Raw genomic sequence first — 22,765 nt, 5'->3', positions numbered from 1 at the left:
TCGGTTTAATTCACACATATTCATATCATATATACATACGCGTACCAACAAAACAGCGGCTATAGCACTTCGAACAACGAATCGCAGCCAGTTTTGAGGCTCTCACTCTGTGTGTGCTAAAATTGTGTGAGTGTGAACTGCACACACAATTTCAACGATGTAGTATGTGGAACATGAACGCGAAATGAAACGAGAATGAAAAAATAAAATGCGAAAAAAAAATAAATAAATTGAAATAAAAACGAATCTCAAATAAATTCGAATTAAAATTTTATTCTATATGTGGTAGGGAAAATCCGAAAGCAAAATAATATTCTGTATATCTGGCTGCATTGCTATGGTTCGCCTCGAATCATTTCTCTCTCTCTCTCTGTATCAACCCATATTAATGGCCATCCACAATGATCTCGGCGAGTGAAAATGACGAGCGAACGAGAGAAAATATACACATCGATCGCGTCATTGGAAATATATGCAAATTTTTCAGCCATTGAAAAGCGTTAGGAAAATTATTGAAATAGTAATTTATGTGAAATCAAATAATCGAAGCAATTGCGCTGGATAGAGTCATGTTTCCATTGAAAAAATAAAGCTTGCGAGTCAAATGAACACAGAGGATACACACAGCAATTGAGAGCAAAAAGCATGAGCCACACACAAACAGAGTGAGAGACATGTAAAGCAAGCGAGAGAGAGAGTGAAGCCGAGTACATCTCATTTCAAGCTGAACAACAAGAGAGTTTTTAATTCACCACATTTCATTTCGATTCAAAGTATTTTATATTTCATGCAACCGAAATGGGTTTTGTTGGTCGAGCGTTCGTAACCGCAGCCATCGATCGGGCCAGTGTTCAAAAAATGCAGTTTTTCCACTGAAACTGCTATTTTGTGCATTGTATCAATTCAATTTTCCATGTGTGGATGTGACACCGAAATCAGTGAAAATATTCTATCTCGACGGGAAACAGTGTTTTTTTGCGTCGACTTGTTCATAAGCTCTGTTTTTTTTCACAAAAAAAACACATATTTTTTCGATACGCTATTATATTTTTTTCTCTCTGCTGGTTCATTGAATTTATTTTTAATTTAAGCTTTTCCGTTCTCTTTTTCCCTCTATCTCTATTTTCCTTGGAATTTTGTGTACAGGATGAATTTACCGTCAGTGAAAAAGAAATTGCATCGAATATGAAGTGACCAAACCAATTCATGGAAATCCGAAATTTGAATCAAATTTTTGGGTGTTGGCATACGAATTTTTTTGTGAATTCTAAGCAGCACGATAACCATCGAATCATGTGCTTGATGTTATAAAATTGAAGAGAATGAAGGAAAAAAAATTGTTGAAATAAAAAAGAATTAGTGAGGCAAAAGTGTGTGTTTTCAAAACGAAACGCATGAGAGAAAGAGAGAAAATAGATGGAGAAATGTCAGTTGTGTAATCAAAGTAAATGAAAAATTGTGCGGCTGGTAACGAATCCAAATGAGACTTGGAAAGACAATACCGTAGGACAAAAAAGCGGAAAATTTCAAATCGAAAAAAGAAAGAAATCAAAAATAAATTTGTTCGAATAAAATAAAATAAAAATTGACGTGAAAATCGATGTGGACGATTTCATTTAGATTGATTTCGGTGAGACGTGTTTCGTGAGACATACGCGCGCGCTTCGGATGGTGCGTGTCGTGTGTGTGTGTGTTTTGTTTGTTATATATTTATGTGTTTATATGCATCAAACGAATGTGCTTGTGTACAAAAGAAGAAAACCGAAAACAACAACCACCACGAAGAATTGAACAGGCTCGCATACATGAGCAACGCCGAATAGAACGGTTAATAGTGTGTTTTTTTTTCGTGTTGTTGAGAACTAAAATATGGCGCAACAACAAAATGACAGCCTAAATCAAATGCCGACTAGTGAAAATAGCTATATGAACGATGTAACGGGCAAGAATTTCCCACAAAACGGTAATAATTTGGATGTAACAAAAAATGTGTCAAATATGAATGAACCACAGAAAGGCAAACCATCTGGGCCGAATGGGAATAGTGCAGCAGCTGGTCCAGTTGGAATGCCCCCAACGCATAATGATGCGAGCGGCATGCACTTAGGTCCATACGGACATCCAATGCAACATCATCATATGCCACCCGAAATTGATCAGCAGCAGGTGAGAGTTAGTGTACGGTTGAAAAAGCCTTTCTATTTTCATTTTGAAGTGGTTGTCATGTCATGTCTAATAGCGACCGCACACAAAAATTAATCACATTCACTAACATAATTCGACGGTTTATTCCTTGTGTAGCAACCAATTGAGCATATGTATAATCCACAAGCGCCACCATACGGTCGCTACCACGATCCAAATATGCCCCCAATGGATATGTACGGAAGACAATACCATCCTGGCGGTAAGATAATCGATTCAATACATCGCATCTAAGCCCTTTGTCAAATGAAGATTTTGGGCGAATGCTTGAATGTTTGCAAGCGTGCAAATGCCATTCAGATCAACGTGTGTGTGTATGAGCTAGAATTGGCATTTGCCCGAGGCAAATATTTGATCATTCAAATAGATTCTCGACGCCTTTGAACAATCGGCTCATTATTGCTTTTCTATCAAATCGCAGGGCTTGAAATGAAAATGCCACCAAATCGACCACCACCACAAAGATATCCGGTAAGTTGATGCGCTACAAATGAATGATTCATGTTTTAACAGCACTTTTGATCAAAAACGAAGACGTATTAAACGTTTATTATGTCATATACTCATGTTTTTCCTCGATTTCTTGTGCGTTTCTTCACCATCTTCACCACCAAATATAGCAACAGCAGCCACAAACATCGGCTTCGAATCAGCAGCAGCAACAATCTTATTCGGCTCACCCAACTCATGCACCACATACGGGTGAGCAAGCAGCACAAGAACAAACACAGCAGCCACCAAACCCGATTGGACAAACGCCGACACTAAACTCCCTATTGCAATCGCATCAGACGGGTGGCCCACCGCAGCCACACCATCATCGATACCCAAACAGCTACGAACAACAAACGAGTCAGCAGCCAGCCTATGGTGCCCAAACATGGAATCCATCGGCTGCTCCTCAACAGCGTCCTTACAGTCCTCAAATGGGCCAACAAGCTTACCGACCACCACCTCCAAATGCGGTAAGTTTTCATTCGATTTTCTTTCGATCGTAACGCATTAAAAAAAGAAACAAGAAAAGTGACTAAAACTTTAATTAGAATAAAATCCAAAACAATGTCAACTCATCACATCACAACAAGTGTCTCAAACCCTCATTTGTATCTAACTTCAGTTTTGTACAGATAAACAAGCAAAAAAAAAACATGTCAACATTCCCTTTTTCAATCGAATTCGACTGTATATAGAAAATGTAATAAATCATTAGACATCGCATATCTCTCTCTCTCTCTCTCTCCATGTGTGTTCACCCAAAGTGCAAAACAAAATCACTGACATTTGAACCTAACCGATTCATTCATTCATTTTCATTAAGCATAAGTTTAGCCATTGTTACGAAATTGACGTGCCTCTAAACACCACATCCTTTTGGAAATAGCGTTCATTCAAATTCCAATCACAATAAAGAATGAATAGACTAATTAGCATTTTGTCTGGCAATTTGTAAATTTCACCGCTACATTTGACATTTTAATAAGTTACACACCACGAAATGAGAACAACATACGAACACAAACTTATCAACACACTCGAAGACACGCATACACACAAACATGTAGAAATATAAAAAAATGTGCGGCTATTAACGCCGGCATACAAACTGAAACAACACACTTTAGAGTTCAGCACAATTTAATCGGCAATTTCGTTTCACTAATTTATTGACATAAATAATAAAAGCACACGCGAAGCAGCAGGTACTCGGTATGATAGAGAAAGAGAGAGAGAGTAATGCCGACCACCACTAACAATAACAACAACAACAACGACTACGTCTACGAAAATATAACGCAAATAAAATATAGCGGCGATAGCAGAAGCAGCAGCAGCAGCTGCTGTTGCTACTGTCACTGTTGCAATTCCATTGCCAAGAAAACAATCGAAACGTGTGAATGCAAAACATCATGTAAATAATGTAAACAAAACAAACTCCGAAATGAATTGAAAATCGCATGTCTCTTTCCATCGTATGTCACACAATTGGATCGTGTTATACCTTTTTCCTTGGATTTGGCTTTTTGTGTACGTATAATAATAATCATCACCCGTGTGCATGTGGCACACAGGGACACTTGTGTCGATTTATCGGCAAGCACACTATGCGACACACTCGATTCGATAAAAGCCATTGATGATTTAATGAGTTTCTAAATGTGACACTACAAGCAATCGCAATGGCCGTATATGCATGGCTGGATACATTGTCGAACGCATTTTGGATAATTCAAATTATGATTTGATCAGCTACCAACGACCAATTCACAAGTTTGTTGTGTGTGCGCCACATTGAGCCAAGCACAGCGAACGAGAGAACAAACGAATGAATACTTCGCTTCGAATTATGTGTGAATTCGGAACGATGTTCTCAAATTTCATTAATATTAGTCGACATGAAAAGTGTTTGGCATGTGGCTGTAACGCTAGTATTGGCCTGTAAATAAATAGGCGTCGAACCTGGCTTCATCGTCAACCTATACATTGCATGGCATGGCATATCGACCAAATGTCATTGCAATGTGGTTCGATTGAAAATCGTTTTTGTGTCAATAACTTTCAATTCAACGTGTGATTCACTTGTACGCTTTGTAATAGCGAAGCACACTGCACTCGAATCAACAACTCACACTTTTGAATACGAGCCACACGTCAGGCTACGATGTATATATAGCTGTAGATATACTAATAATAATATACGTGAATTCAAACAACAAGGTATATTAATAAAACGTGTTTTTCTATTGCCACCAAACTTTTGACCCCAATGTGGTGATTGATCTTGCCAAATGAACGATACGGTTTGAGTTTCTGCTTTTGTTTCTGTTTTTTTTTACCTCTTTCTCATTCATCTCATCTTTTTCACGGGTATCTGGAAACGAAAGAAGTTTCACTTGGTAAAGTAAAGTTCATTGCGGTGTGAACGACGGCGACGATGACGATGACGATGATGATGATGAAGACGACGAAAAAAAAAACAGCTGCTTAAAAGTAATCAATGAATATGATTTGCATTTGTTTGTTTATTCGGCAAAATAAGCGCGGTTTCGTAATCAATTCGGAGTACATATTGAAGCGGCGCGTATAAAATAAGCGCCACACAAGCGCATCTGTATGATTGGCCATGTGCTTTGGTTAGTTCCATTCAATGTTTTTGTGTTGTGCCCATCTTGGCATTCAATGCCGGTGTTGATGGTGATGGTTTTTTTTGTTGCTGCTCTGCTGCTCTCTCTCTCTCTCTGTGTGTGTGTGTCTCAACTCTCTTCCAATCGGTTTTCGTGTGTTTATTTCCACGTTTTGGTTTAGTTTTGCGAGAATTCAAAGTCGCCACGATTCCGTATTACGAGCGTATAGATTTCACTCGCTCTCTCTCTCTCTGTGTCTAGCATGGTGTCAATGCATCTCATGCATGTAATATATACACACACACACATGAATCATACACGAATGCGCCGGCATATTTACCAATAGATTACATGTTCGGTGTTCGGTTTTCCTATTTTATCAGATAGATGGGTTTTGTTGAATAAGAGTGACTATGGTTGCATATCAAATGAATGGTGCCGGCAAATCACTATCTCGTAACTCGGTCTATCTCTCTCCCCGTTTACTCTCTCGGCTCCTTTTTATTGCATTTATTTGTTGCTTTGTGGTGCGTCATCGTGCATGCATATTTTATGGTTTTATACATATCTTTTGTGTGGCCAATGCCATATCGAAATTGCGAATGTAAACCGTACTATATTCATGCAGAGAGCAAGGAGAAATACCGACCAAATATTCTTTTTATTGAGAGAATCAAAGCAACGAGAAAAAAACAACCATACGTAAACACGGAATGCCATACTCTAAATTATTTCTCGTTCTTCTCTCTCTCTCTCTCCCTCTCTCTCTCGCTAATATTGAGAGTTCGGCGTGCTGATTTTTTTTCCTTGCTTTCTTCAATACATTTATTTATATAGATGTGTATGGGTTGTACGATATCATATATGTAAAATGTACGTATTGAAGCGTGAGCTGTTTTGTGTACATGACCTACAAGAAGTTTTTTTGTTTAATCAAAATACATGCATGTATGTATAGTGAATGTCTTATATATATAAACATAAATCTCCGTAAATTTGTACAGCCCGTCGCTGATGTCGTCATCATGAGACGATTTTCGCTTTTTTCCTCCAATTTCTCTCCCGACAAACTACTCCTTCTTCGTTCATCGTGTTCTATTGTGATGATGACGATGTTTATTATTATGATTATTATTGTTGTTGTTATTATTTGTGTGTGTGTGTTCATTTTTCATGTCTATTTGCTTCGGAATCTGTATTTTACCCGCCGTGTCGTCTTTTTTTTCTCTTCCTTTGTACTTTTCGCATTTGCCATTCATTTTATTTTCCTCTCTCTCTCTCTCTCTCTCGCTCTCTGTCTTATTCATTGAATCGCCAAATGCGTGTCATATTATGGTTACCGCTCATTTTTGTTGTTGTTGTTGCTTTCATCCTCGAATCTCCTAAACTAAAATAAACATAAACTTATTTTATCGATTTTGTTTTCCGCTCGGCGAGTTGATTCCCCCCATCCTCCGAGTCGGTGTATTTTCTCATGCCGGTTTTACTTTTTCATCGTGTCGTATACATACACAACCGTTGTTATTTTTTTTTCTGTGAATTCTAACAGCTGAGCGGGATTCAAGTGTATGCCGCCGCATTGTATTTTGTATGCTACCGTTATACCAAAAAGCATTATCATTACAACCATTGTCAATATTGGGGTTTTATGTGCACTTGGCTTTTGTGATATACACAATAAATTTTTACACAAAAAAAATAATACGAACAATAAAGTCCATTTCATTAACCAAAATGAACAGGTTTGCTTGTCCTATAACACATAACATGTTAATAAATTGCCTTCAGTTGAACCGCCAAAAATTGGTGTGCAATTTACTCTCAACTCGAGAAATAATTACACGCAGATAAGCAGAAACGAAATTTGCCGCAAGAAATGTCAATAAACTGGCAAACAATCCGATACGAAATGTCAACAAAACAATAAACACTGTCTGTTTTTGTTGTTGTCATTTAAAGTTAACACCGACCGGTTTATTAACCTTAAAATCACTGACGACACTTTTTTGTCCTTCGCTTCTTCTTTATTTCCAAAACAACATTGCACACAATTCTTTACTAATGTATGTGTGTCTGTTGCTGATGTGAAGCACTTGTAACAAAAGCACGCGATTTCAATTATTATATGGGATATGGGGAAAAAAGGCAAACACGAGACATCAAAATGTTATCAATTCTCTTTTGACTGAACTAAAAAGAGAATCACGTAACGAAAAATTGTACGAATAGAATTGGTGATAATTACTTAATCGGCTGCCCATTCCCGCGTCTCCATCTGCCTCCGCTGTACAATTCCACACAATTCAGGAAAGACAAAAAAGAAATACCTCTCATTATCATCGATCAGTGACGCAATACCAGATACTTTTCGAAAATTATTACTTTGCTTTCTATAAATAATAATAATGCTTGCTTGAACTTGATGCCATTTAAAGCCAACAAAGCTCACCTCAGTGCTATTCAAGTGCGATTGCAAGTTGTATGACGATGATTACGTCTGAATTTTTGAAAATACTGAAATAGATTCCAGGGCTAGTTCCGAAGAAAGATTGATTGTGATGTGATACATCATCCGTTATAGAGAACCGGGTTGTGAGTTTCTCTGATTATACGCCCGTTTCAGTCACTTTGCTTCGATTCAATTCGTTAAGTAGCTTAGGCTGTAAATCGAATTGTTGTTCATCAAATCGTTTAAAAATACTTCGTTCAACAGGCTTTGCAAATGCAGAGGTGTTGAATCAATCGAACATAATGTGCACCGAATATGAGATACTCAGTTTGAAAATTTATCGATTGTTGGACAAGAAAGGGCGAAGGAAAATACCGGAAGGAATTTACGTGTTTCGAGAAACGGCAGGAGGGAGGTCCAATCGTGAATATACATGAACGGCTAAGTGCCTTGTCAACTGTTTGCGATGAGAGTGAGGGAGAGAGAGAGAGAGAGAGAGATAAACGAGCAGTGAATCCGACAAAAGAAGGCAAATAGTCCATCTAATAAACTAAAGGCTTAACAATGCCGTAGTAAGTGCAATTAAAAGCATTTGTTTGACAAGCATAAATTCTTAAACACTGAGCACAAATTCAATTACAATACAAACGCACCAAAGTGTGAACTAGCTAGAGTAGAAAAGGAAGAGAAATAGAGAGAAATTTAAAAAAAGAACGAACATAGACGAATGAAACAGGGGCCTCTACATGAATAAATCGATTAGCACGTTTTGAATTGGCAGTTTGAAGTAGTGTGTTCAGTAAGGCGTTACAAGGTACACACACATACGAGAAATGCGAGAATGAGTGAACCGGCTAGATGTGTTGATTATGCCAACGGGTACACATCAAACGATGCATTTTATGAGGTTAAATGGCTTCAAGCACCGTACCATGTTCCTCTGTTCCATGCCATATACATCTGCAAATTATTTTAATAAATGATTATGCAACACGAAATTAAAGACGAAGTAGAAGTAGCTCTACGCTTCATTTGAAATGCCGACATGCGAGTGAATGACGGAAAGTGAGACATGGAGAGCGAGCGGGAGACGTTGTGCAAACGTCGAAAATACGCTTCCAAAAACCGATTTTAATGTGTAATGAAACTTATTAAATGTCGCATGCCAGTGTCAAAACCGATTAAGAAATGGCGAATCAAATGCAACAATGTGTCTTTTCAAAAGAGACTCTCGGAAAGCACAGTCAGTCATAAAACGCGGAACATTTTCCATTAAACTACGTTGATATATTTAACGATAGGAAGCTTTGCAATGTCTTTGGCGTTATGTGCCAACAGTGCTTTGGCATGTGACTGACAATAGCAAAAAAGGACCAAAGCATAGTGAAAACCGTATTGAATGTGCACTGACTGGAAATGGTGTGCTCGCTACTCGCTTATATTATTCTACATGTATAGACAATTATGAGAATGCATAGCACCGAGAAATATTATGTGCTGAATGTGTATACGCAAAATTTCACCATAATACCGTCGGATAACAGCAGCAGCACATCGAATGTCTATCCAAAATTGTGTGACGAATACAGAGCGGCTACACACTCCATACATATTTCCGATGTTTGTATGCGGCTTCGATTATTTAAGGAGGTCAAAGAGAGACAGAATATCGGTTTAGGAAAGTTTAAGCATTGTAAACGAATGTTTTTGATATGTCCGCTGTTTTCCATTTCCATGCCGTGGATATAGTATCGGTATGCAAAATGGGCGCGCGTATGTGTGTGTGTGTGTGCGTATGTTTACGTGCGTTACATGTAAATTTTCTAATCATGTGCGCTCAATTTCGTGTGTAAATAGAAAACGGAGCCGTAGTAATAGAGTTTGGCTGACGATAGCAGCAACAGCAACAACAAACACAACAATGATGATGATGACGACGATGACAATCAGTTTATTTCATGTTCGGAATCATGTACATAAGTGCTGATAGCACAAGAACAACCATATTTACTATATTTCAAAAGTATTTGTCGCGAGCGCGGCACATACACTCCGATTTATCCCGAGCACAACGTCGGCAAAACCCAAGTCACTCTTTTAAATGACAAAAGGAATTGAAAATGTCGCGGGAAAAAATCCACTTCAAACAAGATCCCCATGTACAAAGTTTTGCTCTGCTTTTATTTCTTTTCTTCTTCGCGTGGTTTTTTTTTCACTTCGTCTTCATTTTCATTCAAGTGTCGTGCATTATTATTACGACAGTCGTCGGTACTGTGTCCTATCCGACACAATTGTATAAAATTCTTTGATTTTATTTTATTCGCGTCTCATTGTGCACGATGTTCCCTTCGGTCCTTTCATTCTTCTCGTGTACGCCGTTCCCTTCGTTCATGTAAAAACAACAACGAAAATAAAAAAAAAACTAATACGAAAAAAAGTCCATACTTAATGCCGGTCGATATCTTGTGTACAGTGTCTAAAATATGTGTGTTTATATAGAAATGCGACCAATATTATGTACAAAAATACACATATTATGTGCGACGACATGTGCACACTCATTTTGCAACAAACACCGGCTTTTCGTTCGTTTTCTCATTCCTTATGTATATTTACACGTTGTTTTTTTTCTCTTCATCATTCTCATCAACGGTGTATGCCTGCATGTGTGTGTTGTTGATGCCTTTCTGTTGGTTGTTTTTGTGTTTACATTTTGAGCAGAAATTTTTTCTTTTAAATTTCGGTACAGCTGCTTTTGAGTTGCATCAAATTGCTTTTGACACCTTTCTTCCTTCGGTGTGGTTGCTTTAATTTTTGATTTGCTTTCTGTCTCTCTCTCTCGTTGTGTCCTTTGGTTTGGCCTTACTTTGACCTAATCACGTAATATTCAGAAGAGAACAAAAAAAAACCAAACAGGTTCAATTGTATGTAAATGGGCCGCATCGAGTATCAAGTATCATTTCTTCTCTGTTAACCGTCGACCATTAAATATATCTTATATCCTGACCTTTTAACCCCTTTTAAAATCAAACCCATCACAACCAACGCTGTAAATTTATTACTTCTGTTTTTGAAGTGGATGTAATGAAAATATTTTCCACGAAAGAAAAAAAAACCATTAAAAATGCTCCCAAATTTATCAACGGATTTCAATTTTCCGGCGATAAAATCATGGCAGTATGAGTGAGGAAATACACCCGAATTTCATTAACAAAAATGCAACATTTTATAGGGAATGCTGGTGCAGCGATCAAATTACGCCAAATAGATTAGGTTTTTCCATAAAATGTGTTGCTGTGTGGGGTTTTCTCTCTTGCGCTGCAAAATTTATTTATGATAAAAAAAAGCTGCAACGAAACGCATCGAATCATGTTTTTCTACTATGTATTTATGGTGAAATGAGGATGAAAAAACATTGAGCGTAGCCAGTGGCTACCATTTACGCAAGCATTGAGAGAGTGAAAAAAAAAAACAAATCGAAAATATAATTTATAACATTCTGCCATGTTTAATTTGGCTTTTTCTGTTTTTAAAATCAGTGACGCTAGCAGAAATAAAAGTGTAATCGTCGATGTGGATGTAAAGCAAATAGTCAGCAACCAGGGAGATAAAGGGAGATAGAGAATTACAGAAATGAACGAAAAAAAACAACGTTATGATTGAATTGATTTGTGCGCATACTTTCCTTCCTTTTCGAACAAAACTGTGAAATCAACGACCGTTTAGCCCTACCTTGTGAAGAGCGAGAGATATAGTATAAAATTGGTTGGATCTCCTCTATAATTTTTTTCTCGTATACTTTTTCGATTCTGAATCAATAAAAAAAACAGGAGAGAAAAAAGTGGAGCCCAGTACTATACAGCATTTCAACACATATAGTCAAAATCACCTGCATTGCTGGTATTTGTCTGCTTCAATCGTCGGTATTTGTGTGTAATTTCCATCGTGAAATAATATCATTTTTATGTTTGACGGTTTGAATGCAGCAGCAACGGCAGTAGCTGCAGAGAGCCGAATAAAATGACAATAGAATCCCTCGAAATAAAAAAAAATGGGCAAAAATTATTTGGTGCTTGAAATTGTTTGGCGTCGAATAAAAAAAGCGAGTAAAATAAATCATAAAATCGTTGCTATATTTTGCTCGTACTGCCAACAGAAATAGCCAAAATCGACATGTATCGCATTCACTCTCTCTCTCTCACACACACACACACACACACACACACACACACACGAAGCAACCAACTGCTCGCGCGTCCTCACACACACAGAGACACACATCGATGGAAAATGTGTAACAATATCATTATTTTATTGGAATGTTAATGGCGTCGTTTGTGTTGTTTTAATGCAGAAAATATAACAAACGCGTATTTGTGCTCGCTTGCCGAACGATAGATTCGTATCCGAATCGAACGAAAATTCATCGTTACGCTCATTCTATCTTGCTCTCTACGTGTGCTTCCATCAACAACAACATCAACATCAGGCGCGCACAAACACACTCAATACACCAACCAACACAAAAAACGCCATGGAAAAACGGATATACGAACTGAGCACGGAAAATGCCAACGACAAATGCTACACCAAGCGAAATGGATTATGCTATGCTTCGGCATCGGCCAGTCGCTATGACTCTCTGCACTGCTTCTACATGCTGCTGGTGCTGGTGTGTTGTTGTGTGTTTCCCATTCGAAGAGCTTTGTGTCGGCGTTTTTCGGCGAGAGCTTATTTTCGTATTTTGGTGTGAAAGGGAGCATAGCTACAGTCAAATCGTTGTATGAAGCATAAAACACAAACGCATCCAAAACCGTATTCGTTTTGTGTCTGTGAACGTGCACGCGGCTCCACCTCTTTGGCATGGCATTTTCTCTGCCAGTACCATTGGTGGAAAATTATCGATCGCATCCTTACCAAAACAGATCACACTGCCATCGTTGTTGTATAGAAGTAAACGGCATTTGTGTGCTGCTTGCTCTCACTCTGACTTTTAATGTATGGGTGCTGCGCTTTTCCATTTCGGTGTGCGTGTACGTTGTTCGCATCGGTTCCGAATGTTGGCGAACAAAATATGTGTATATGAAAAGCTCACCAAACCAAATAGCATAGAGCACCGAACACACCAGAAGCTGTCTGCCTTTCTCTCTCTCTCTCTAGATTCCTCACTCTCTTGCTCAAGCTGAAAATAAAACAATGGCTGATGATGTCGACAAAGTCTTGATTGTTTCGCACAATGGCGGCGAACTATTAAATTTTTCAAATGAATAATGAGATAATAATTATCGTTTGAGTACACAAATACACACACTCACGTCGGCTGTGATTTTCATGCGCCTCACTTCTGATTTGTCTATTCCACTTCATCATCATCTTTGCCAATCAATCTTGATAAATGGACTAATGACACGGATAAGGAAACACCTTGCATATGAATCGAACCATCATTAAAGTGAAAATGTCATGCAAATGAATGCAAAAGTCAGCGGAGGCTTCGGATAACTACGACATAATGCATTCGATAAATACAAAAGTACGTTGCATTTTCATTGGATATCAAGTGCTCTTCGATTTAAGTTTGCTAACGTTAAACGTCGAACGACAAATGAGCTCTGAATTCTAGGCCAACAACTAGTTCGGCTACACAGCCAAGGCAAGACATTTGGTATGGCAATGTATGTGGCAAGCCTGCAAGCTTCGAAACATTTGATATGCATTTGGATTATTCATAATGATAAGCATGCAAATTGTAGGAAAATGTTATAGTTGGCGATTACGTTTGCAGCTGCTGCTGCTGCTGTCCAAATACGAGAGAAAGTATGGCGGCTTCAACGACCCCGAGATTGCTTTAATAAAGACACACACACATCGAGCAATTTGAATCAAATCGATTTTGGAGCCATGCAAGCGAGAACATCCGACATAGAATCGCTTTCGTTGATGGCTGTATCAATTGTATGGCAATTATGTCGTGTCAATTTCGTATACATACGTGCAACACAAACGCCAAGCGACACAAAATATGTGTGCACTGTGCATTGCAAATACGGAAAACGGCCGAACACTGACTCTGGCTCTCTCTCTCGTTCTCGCCATCTATACTATTTGTGTATGGTAAATAATCGAGAATTTTACGCGTCATTTTTCAACCGTATGCAATTTGTGCAGATTGGTTTTTACAACACTGTCGCTCTCTCTCTCTCTTAAACTTTCCTACTCATACTCTTCAGTGATTCTCACTCTCTCTCTCTCTCTATCTTTGTGTATGCGCATTTGTATGTGTGTGTTGCATCCATGGATGTGTGCGAATGTAATTTGCATTTTGATGTTGCCTGACTGCTGCAAAACCAATTTTCGGCCATCGATTCATAATTTATTTATAATAACAACAACATTGGCAAACAATGGCCGTTCGATTCGTTCCATTGCATTCCAAAGTGTATGTTTAGCACAGTGAAATTTACGACAACAACGAAAACAGCAGCAACGACAGTAAACGGCTATGACGATGACGATGGAAGAGTTATGCAATCGCATCATCAATTAAATTCCATTCAAACGTTCATTTCCATGCATATTCTTTCGATTGCATTTTAAATTATTTTCGTTCATTTTCTTTCTTTGTTCCTCATTTCGTTCTATCCGCTTCGGTTCGTTTTTCTTTTCTTTTTTTTGCTATTTTCCCTCGATTTCAGTTTCTCTGCCTTTTCACTTTATAATATTGCAATGAGCAAAGAAGAAGTAAAAGGCAAAAAGCGCGTTTTACCAGTTCAGCCAATGAATAAATGAGTTGGTTATTTCTTTGAATATTCTCGTTCTGGTTGCAATGTTAACAATTTAGCGAAAGCGTGCAAGTGAGTTAATAGAATGTACGAGCAACGGAACGAGTGAATGAATGATGAAATACTTACGGATTGTGTATTGTACTCGTTTTTCCGAGTCGTTGAGAAATTAATCGAAATAAAATTGAGAAAGGGAGGGAAAATTCGATGCTATTACGGAATATCAAACCACTGCAACAACAACAATGACAAAAATGATGAGATCATTTGAGGTTTTTTTTCTCTTAATGTAGAACTTGTGATGAATGACATTCCTTATATAGTCGCTACGAAAATTAGTTGAAGTAGAGCGAATAGAATAGAAAAAAAAACAAAACTGAACCTCTTTGCCATTTCCTCCTTTCACCCAAAAAAAAAAAAAAAAAAAAAAAAAACAAACAAAACGCAAACACACGAATCTGTTCGAAAATGTAGAATGCGGCACGAATTCACCCATCAATGAGTTCATATCCACCACCGCCTCCGCAACAGAATCAATCTGGCCAGTTGGGACCAGCAGGTGCAATGCAATATTCACCCTATCCACAACGGTATCCGACACCCCCAGGCAGCGTAGCCACCGGAACGAATCATCGGCCCGCTTATCCGGCATCACATCAGGTAAATGAATGACAATTTTTTTTTATAATTCTCTCTCACCGGTTCACTTTATACGATTAGCTGAAATCATAAGCCGTTGGCACTTTTAATTTGCTGGACCATTTTTGATGCTAATTTTTTTCTCTTTCTGAAATATTACAATATGTTTGTTTTTTCTCGTCTCGCTCATTTTAACAGTATCCGACAGATCAATCGAGACCTTGGCCACCGCCGACGGGGCCAACGGCTCAAACGACACACGGACATGCACCTCATCAACATCCACCTTCACCACAGCATCATGTAACCGCTCAAAGTCCAGTGCATGCTCCAAGTCCTTCGCCTCAACCACCACAACCATCTAATTCGCCGCATCAGGTAAACGAGAAAGACGAAACGTCTCTCACTTTCATTTAAAGAGTACAGAAAACGAAAGACAAAAAAAACCATATCAAACATGACTGTTAATCGCAAGTCACGTGAATATTCCCGATTCCGTAACGACACAGGAACAAAATGAATTATTTAAATGGCAAACAAAACAAAGCAAAGAAAATAAAAACGAAGACACAAACACTCCGACTCAACGAGAGAGAGAAGAATGAGTGTAACCGAAGCGCACGAGACAAAAGCCGTACTGATAGAACGCACTGTGTTACAAATGAAACGTAGAAAGTGAAAGGAAAAGAGAAAAAAATATACATCTCCGACGGATAGAACACATCTTATTATCATATCATATCGTATCGGCAGCACGCGTGTTTGTATACCGCATACCATCGAATTATATACTTGAAAAAACATATGTTTTGCTCCTTTTTCCCGGTTGTTGTTATTGCTTGCTGCTGTTGTTGGCGGCGGTGTTGTTTCGTTTGTTTTTATTTTTTCCCTTCGTTTTCGATTTCTTTTAAATGGGCAATATTCCGTTCACACGCATTACATCACTTTTGTGTATAATCTGCTATATTACATTCTATATATATACCCGATCCATTCCATATATTTTAGCGGTATCAATGCAAAGAGTGAGACTCTGTGTGCAAAAAGTGAAAAAAAAGACGGAACAAAACCATTATGGAGAAGCCGTAAATCGACATAGAGAGAGAGAGAGAGAGAGTGTAGACGAAACGACAAACGATAAAATAACTACGTTCAATGGTTGAATGTGTTTTCGGAAGCGCCAGTTCAATTGACGGTTTTGTGCACCGAGCACATGACTCTGTTATTAATTTGGCAATTTGTTGTTCGGTTGCTGTTTGTGTGTGTGCCCGCGAGTTTGTTATTTTTCGCTCTATCGTTCTCGTTTTATTTCTTCATTCATTGCATTCCTGTTTAACCGTTAGCTAGACATTCATTCAGAATCATTGACCATTGTCGCCTTGATTAATTTATTCCTTTTTTTTCTGTCTGTTTCAAACTAACACTCTTGATTATGTGTGTGTGTGTCGCTGTTTATAATACTTCAAAAATGAATTTTGATTTTCTTTTTTGTCGCTCATTGATTTATTATGGTCTTTTTTCGTCGATTTTGTTATCGTTTGTGAGACACAGTTTGACAAATGGGATTATTATGAACCGTAATCTAAAAATGATTAAGCGTCACTCAATCACTTTTGCACTGATTCCCATTGCAATAACAATAAAAATCCGCACAATATTTGCTTCCGTAAAAAAAACGTCAACAATGTCTACGCTCTTTATGTCATTACTGTTTGTTGTTGTTGCGTTGCGTAAAATGAAACGGTCGGGTTTGTTTGTTGTTTTTTTTTTAAATTACGTTATCGCCTGTGCATCATCTTGTCATTGACATCGAAACCGATGCAACTGTAAATCTTGTCGCCGCACATGTGCTCTCTCTCTCTCTCTCTCTCTCTCTCTCTCTCTCTCTCTCGCTGTGTGACTCATGGTCTAAATAATTTTGTTTACATTTTGTCCCCAATTTTGACACACTTCGGAATTAAACACCGGCTACTGTAACCAGTATATATTACAGTATATCACTGTGAGGCAGAATTTCTCGCTCTTTGCCACAACAGATAGTACACGCACACGAACATAAACACAACAATAAGGTTACGCACTATAAACGGCAGCCGGTATACGGAAATTTCATGGAAAATTCAAAATGCGTCCATTGAAAATACACTGATTCAACCACGTTCAAATTTCATTTCTGTAAAGCCGGCATATCTGCGCCTTCTTCACTCTCTCTCTCTCTCTCTCTCTCTCCCTCTCTCTCTTTCTACATCTCTCTTTTGCTTTCGTAATTTTTTTTATTCCTCACATTCCTTACACTTGTGTGTATTAGCAGCACAAAACCCATCGCGCGTGTGAGTCATGCGAATCATTCATAGAATCCGTTATAAATATTCCATTCATTAAGTATTTAGGTATAAATTATCCCTTTTGTGTGCTTTGCACCGTTCACTCGGTCTGTCAATTCATCGTGTATCGCATACATTCGCTTGTATACGATAAAAAAATTTTAATCGGCCCGAATGAATCGAGTCGACGGTATATCAGTTTGTTTGGGGCTTATTTTTAATGTTGTTGTCATTTAAGATCCAAACAACGTACCGCATTTGAATTTGGGCAATTTTCCAAAAAAAGATCTATATAAACTCGTTTGCATGTGTGTATATAGAAAGAAATAACAACAACGACGACGACAGTCGGGAAAAAAAATGCACCGAAAGTGTTTTGTAAAATAGACAAGCGGCTTTGGCTTGAGGTACGAGACTAGCATATTTGGTTCAAATTCGTTTTGCCCAAGCGAAAACCCATTTTTCGCATTGCGTATGCATGGCTAAAGTATGTTTTATGTGGCATTCGTTTTGTTGTTGGTGCTTCCTTTTTGCGCTTTGGTTTCGTAATGAATGTTTATCGCTTGACGTGAGCGCTCTATGAGCACATGGCATATAAATCGGACAATGACGATGCCGACGGAAACACAGAGCGAAAGAAAAAACAGAAAATAAAAACGAGAAAGAGAGATTCGAACGAGGAAAAACAGTGGAATCGGTAAACAATTAGGCAACGTGTTAACCTTATCAAAAATGCATACGCTTTTCACACCAAAATGGCCCGTGAATCATCAATGCTCGTATCCCATTACGAATTCGGTGCGCCGAAATTTGCCATTCTTACATATTTTCTAAATTGGGATTTTATCTTTAGCCGTATCACGCGTCTCGTGTCCAATATAAATAGAAATGTGTGAGTGAGTGAGAAAGAGACGTAGAGATAGAATGAGACTGAGATAAAACAAGTAAATATTAATTGCAAGTACGATGTGGTCGACACAGCAAAGCGATATGACTGAATTAAGTGTATGCAGTTCAATTTTGATGTAGTTGGGTGTCGAATCTTGTTTGAAATCTATTCGCATTTCAGCACGTGTGTATTGAGCCGAAGCATTGTTTCGCATTAATTCCATGATCGTGCATCTTTGCACACAATTTGCATCGACATGATTTTGTGAGTGTGTGTGTGTGCTGTGCATTCGTTCATCGACAACGTTTCAGGCATGCCATACGCCGATGAAGAGTTGAAGAGGAGTCGCACCGAGCCAAAACTATAGCGAAGTTTACATTTATTAAAAGCATGTGCTTTGCATTCGTATCGTTCTCATCGCTATTTCGGCAGGGTCATCGTAGGTTTATATTTATATTTTATGTAAACATTTTCCTCTGGCAATGTACCCGGTTCTTGAAATGAGACGCACATCAAAAGCACAACAAATACAACACACAAACACACAAATGGAATGCGCGCCAAATTGCTACGTCTTTCGTTGTTGCATGTTGATTTCGGAATTTATTGCGAGAAGCAAATTTGCACAATTCTTAGCAAGAAAAGTAGCACTGAAAATCCTTATCGTGAGGCAAGCGAGCGAGCGAGCGAGCAAACACTCATATGCACCGCAAAAAAAGAAATCCATTCATTCCGTTGCTTGGCATAAAGATAAACACGGTGATCCTTTAACATATAAAATTCATAAACACGCTCATTCAAAGTCACCCAATCCTAAGCGAACGAAACATATCCATTTATCCAAAACGCAGAGAATCAACAACATTTTGCATTGCGTTTCTTGTTGCTTCTCTTGATGCTGCAACAGCAGCAGCAGCTTCCAAGATTAAATGAATAAAATACAAACGTCTCGATCGGTCACCCGTTTGTTCCCTTTTCTTTTGGTTTCGTCTCTTATTTTAATCTGCGCATTTTATACACGAGAAAAATCGCCAAATCAAAATGCAAACACATGAGCGCACATTTTCTACTCCACTTTCCAAAGTGATGCGTACGTGCACAAACAAAACACACGCGCTTAGTCTTTATCGCATTTTTCTTTTTCGCGCTGCTGCCATCACTTTAAATTGCTGTACTTTTGCGTTTTTTATGAATGTACGTCTTGTTGGTTGCAAGTATCTTCAACAGAACCATTTCTCGTGACTACGCGAATATTTTCTACTCCCCCCAAAAACAACAACAACAACCAAAACTTTTCTTTTCATTCAACTGTGCATGCCCTGACGGCAACAACAAACTCTGTAACACAAACGGAAATGTAAACATTGCAGAATAGTTCTGACGTATGCTTTGCCGGTATTTGTTCTTTGTGTGTTGTTATTGTTGTTTTTTTTTTGCGTGTATTTCAATCGTTCAGAGCCATTAGTCGTTCCGATTAATTGATCTTTCTTTTCCCGTGGAATAATTAACGAAAAGCCGGAGTTCGATAAACGTGCGCACACCGTGCAAAAGTAATATTAAAAAGAAACGCTCCAAATTAGATTGATTTCGTCGTCGTCGTTGTTTGTTGTTTTTGTCGTCATCAACATCGTCAACATATCGCATGTATGGACTGGTGTGTACGTAATTACCGTATACAAAAAGAGATCAAGTTGCGGTGCTTCGCTTCACTGAAACGAAAAGTGCATACCAGAGAGGGGAAGAAAGAGAGAAAGAGAACGAACGAGTGACTGAGCACAAAGTCAAAGCCGAACACACGAAAAATTTACTGTCAATGGGGACCGCGTTCAAAGCATGCAGCGAATATTTATGTTTTATTTTTTAAAAAAACTATTTGCCAATGTCGCGTGTTTGCACCGCACCAACATTCAGCTTTCTAGGAATGGCAATTCTCGGTGCCGGTGCGAGTTTGTGCGGCGGCAGCGGCTGTTTTTTTTTCTCGCTATCTCATTCTTGCTTCTCCTTTGACTACAGTTCAAATGACATGGTTTCCGAATTAATGGTTTTATTAGCATTTACCAAATGCAAAATATACGATTTAAGAATTGATATTTCTTTTTTTGCTGCTGCTGCTGCTTTCTATCATTACTCATGCACTCGCATTCAGGTATTTTTGTGATAATGCGGTTAGGGCGAAATGTCGTATGTTCACGCTTCTCATTATTATTATTAGTAGATACGTATTTGCCATGCCAATTTTTGAAAAAACTGCTACAAGTCAAAGTAAAATACTATATACGAATTCATTCTTCTTTATCGTCAATGTTGTTATCTTGTTAGTTTTCCCCCATTGATTTGGTCACATTTTTGCGCGATTCGCTTTGGTATTTCTTTCATGGGGTTTTCAATTTAGCCGTCTTTTTTTCATGATGAACAATACTTTGGTTGCGATATACGTTCGTTCATCAAAATCGTTCTCCGAACGAAGAAGAGAGAAACAAAGAAAAAAGCGAGTGAAAAAATGGCAAAGGGCAAACAAAAATTAAGAATCGTCACTATATTCCTTTTCGATGCTATTTTTCCCTCCGTTAGCCCAGCCGAAAACTCCACGAAATAATAACTTCCCGAAGAAATGAAATGAAATAAAAATCAAATATTGTGTGTTTTTTCTTTGTTTCATTCGTTACTTTTGCTTCCAATCTATAATAACATTTTTTCCATTATAACTGTCTGTATAAGGATTGTTCTATACTTTTCTTGCTTCGGTTTCGATTTAGCGGCTAAATGCAAAAGATAGACGAATGAAAAATGTATGTGTATAAATGTGTACAGAGAAATCGCTCAACGATTGTGGAAGCACAGGGGGCAAACGTCATCCATACGCATTCAAGAAAATGTAATAAATAGTATAAATAAACCGAGCAAAAACTCAGTTGATAATAATAAAAACGATTTGTTGGCACAATTGCTTTGGCATAGCATAGCAAAGCATGGCATGGCATGGTTTGGTTTGATTTGGCTTGGCTGTGTGTATTTTCTTTCATTCGGCTGTGTTGACTCGTTCAGTTATTGTGTGAGTGTGTGTACATTTTGCAACGAAACGTCGACTCAATTTTTGCTTCTCAAAAGGCACAACTCGCAGCACTGCGTATTATTTTCGACGTTTCGATTCGATTTATCGCGCGCGATATTTTTTTCCTCTCTCTCCTCTTCTTCTTTCGTCTTTCTTTCTTCATTCACTTTGCTTCGTTCCCATACTGAAAACAACACACAGCACTCTGAACAAACAGCATAAACAGGCAACTTGAAACTAGAAATAAAAAGCATTAAACACATCCCGTGTAGATTTGCGTCGGCCTCGCTCGCTATGTGTGTGTGTGTGTCTCTCTCTCTCTCTCTCTCTCTCTCTCTCTCTCGCTTGTTCTCGTCGTTCCCTTTTTGTTCCATTCGAACGTTTGAATCCGTATATAAATGCGAGAAACACGCATATTATACGAGTTAAAAACACATCACATCGCATTTGCGATGGCATATCTTGTTCTCTACAGACACTCATTCACACACATACACGAAAAATGCACGGCATTAAAGCCGAAGCAAACAGTACAACAAGCAATCATCAGAGAGGTTCAGAGGAACACAGAGCAGCAAAAAAAGCCTGGCAACAACAACAACAAACGAGAACAAAAAGCCGAACGACGTCGACGCATATAACGAAATGACAACAACAAATATGCAGCAGCGACAGCAGCAGTAGAGCGCGGTCGAGGCGGCACTGGCAGCAGCAGCGCACAATTTAGCTCTTATTATAAATTCGAATAAACCAGCACATCATATTATCCGCCATATATTTTATACATATATGTGCTCGAGCTCAGCTCAGCTCAGCTCGGTTGAGTTCAGTTCAGTTTGAACAAAAACACCATATACTATAATGTTATTCTCGTTAGTTCGTTCGTTCATTTACTCTCTCTCCCGCTCGCCTTGTGTATAATATTATCGACTGACTAACAGCAATGCCTTGGCTCGGCTTGGCTTGATGTACACAAACGATATATATATATATTTTAGCCCTCGCAATCGAGTCAAGCGAACACAACGATACGTGTATTTCAAGTGAAATGAGTGAGTGTGTCTGCTGGCTGGCTGACTGCTTTTTGTTTTTTTTCCCTTCACTCCTCGCTTCTCTCTCCGTGCTTTGTGCGCGCTTATAGAAAATAAATGAACGAACGCCTGCCTATGAATGTTAAATTTTCGATCGTTCAGCAGTACACAGGCTTCAAAACAGATTCGAAACAACAGCAACTGAGCTCTGACTGCATATGCCACAATATAGCAAGCACGGCAACGAGGCAACGACAGCACCACAAAATTTA

General features: G+C 38.5%; 1 protein-coding gene across 16 annotated transcripts in view; it reads left to right on the top strand.

Annotated features, from left to right (window-relative positions):
* Positions 1-22,765, top strand: part of LOC129571896 (trithorax group protein osa) — a 47,400-nt gene that overhangs the window by 1,178 nt on the left and 23,457 nt on the right. For 4 of the 16 annotated variants that reach the window (XM_055451824.1, XM_055451795.1, XM_055451818.1 and 1 more), the window contains exons 2-7: positions 1,147-2,166; positions 2,302-2,407; positions 2,627-2,676; positions 2,826-3,170; positions 15,033-15,218; positions 15,396-15,575. In XM_055451824.1, the coding sequence (XP_055307799.1) occupies positions 1,870-2,166; positions 2,302-2,407; positions 2,627-2,676; positions 2,826-3,170; positions 15,033-15,218; positions 15,396-15,575 (1,164 nt within the window). In that variant the 5' untranslated portion in view covers positions 1,147-1,869. Of the gene's footprint in view, positions 1-1,146; positions 2,173-2,301; positions 2,408-2,626; positions 2,677-2,825; positions 3,171-15,032; positions 15,219-15,395; positions 15,576-22,765 lie in introns of all 16 variants that reach the window. The other 12 variants (XM_055451812.1, XM_055451779.1, XM_055451802.1 and 9 more) reach the window with 3 other exon arrangements.

This window comes from Sitodiplosis mosellana, unplaced genomic scaffold (assembly GCF_009176505.1).
Source record: "Sitodiplosis mosellana isolate CC-2019 unplaced genomic scaffold, AAFC_SMos_1.0 Smas_scaffold_1, whole genome shotgun sequence".
Classification (NCBI taxonomy): domain Eukaryota; kingdom Metazoa; phylum Arthropoda; class Insecta; order Diptera; family Cecidomyiidae; genus Sitodiplosis; species Sitodiplosis mosellana.
Note: the sequence above shows the minus strand (reverse complement) of the source record. Positions and strands in the feature narration are given on the sequence as shown.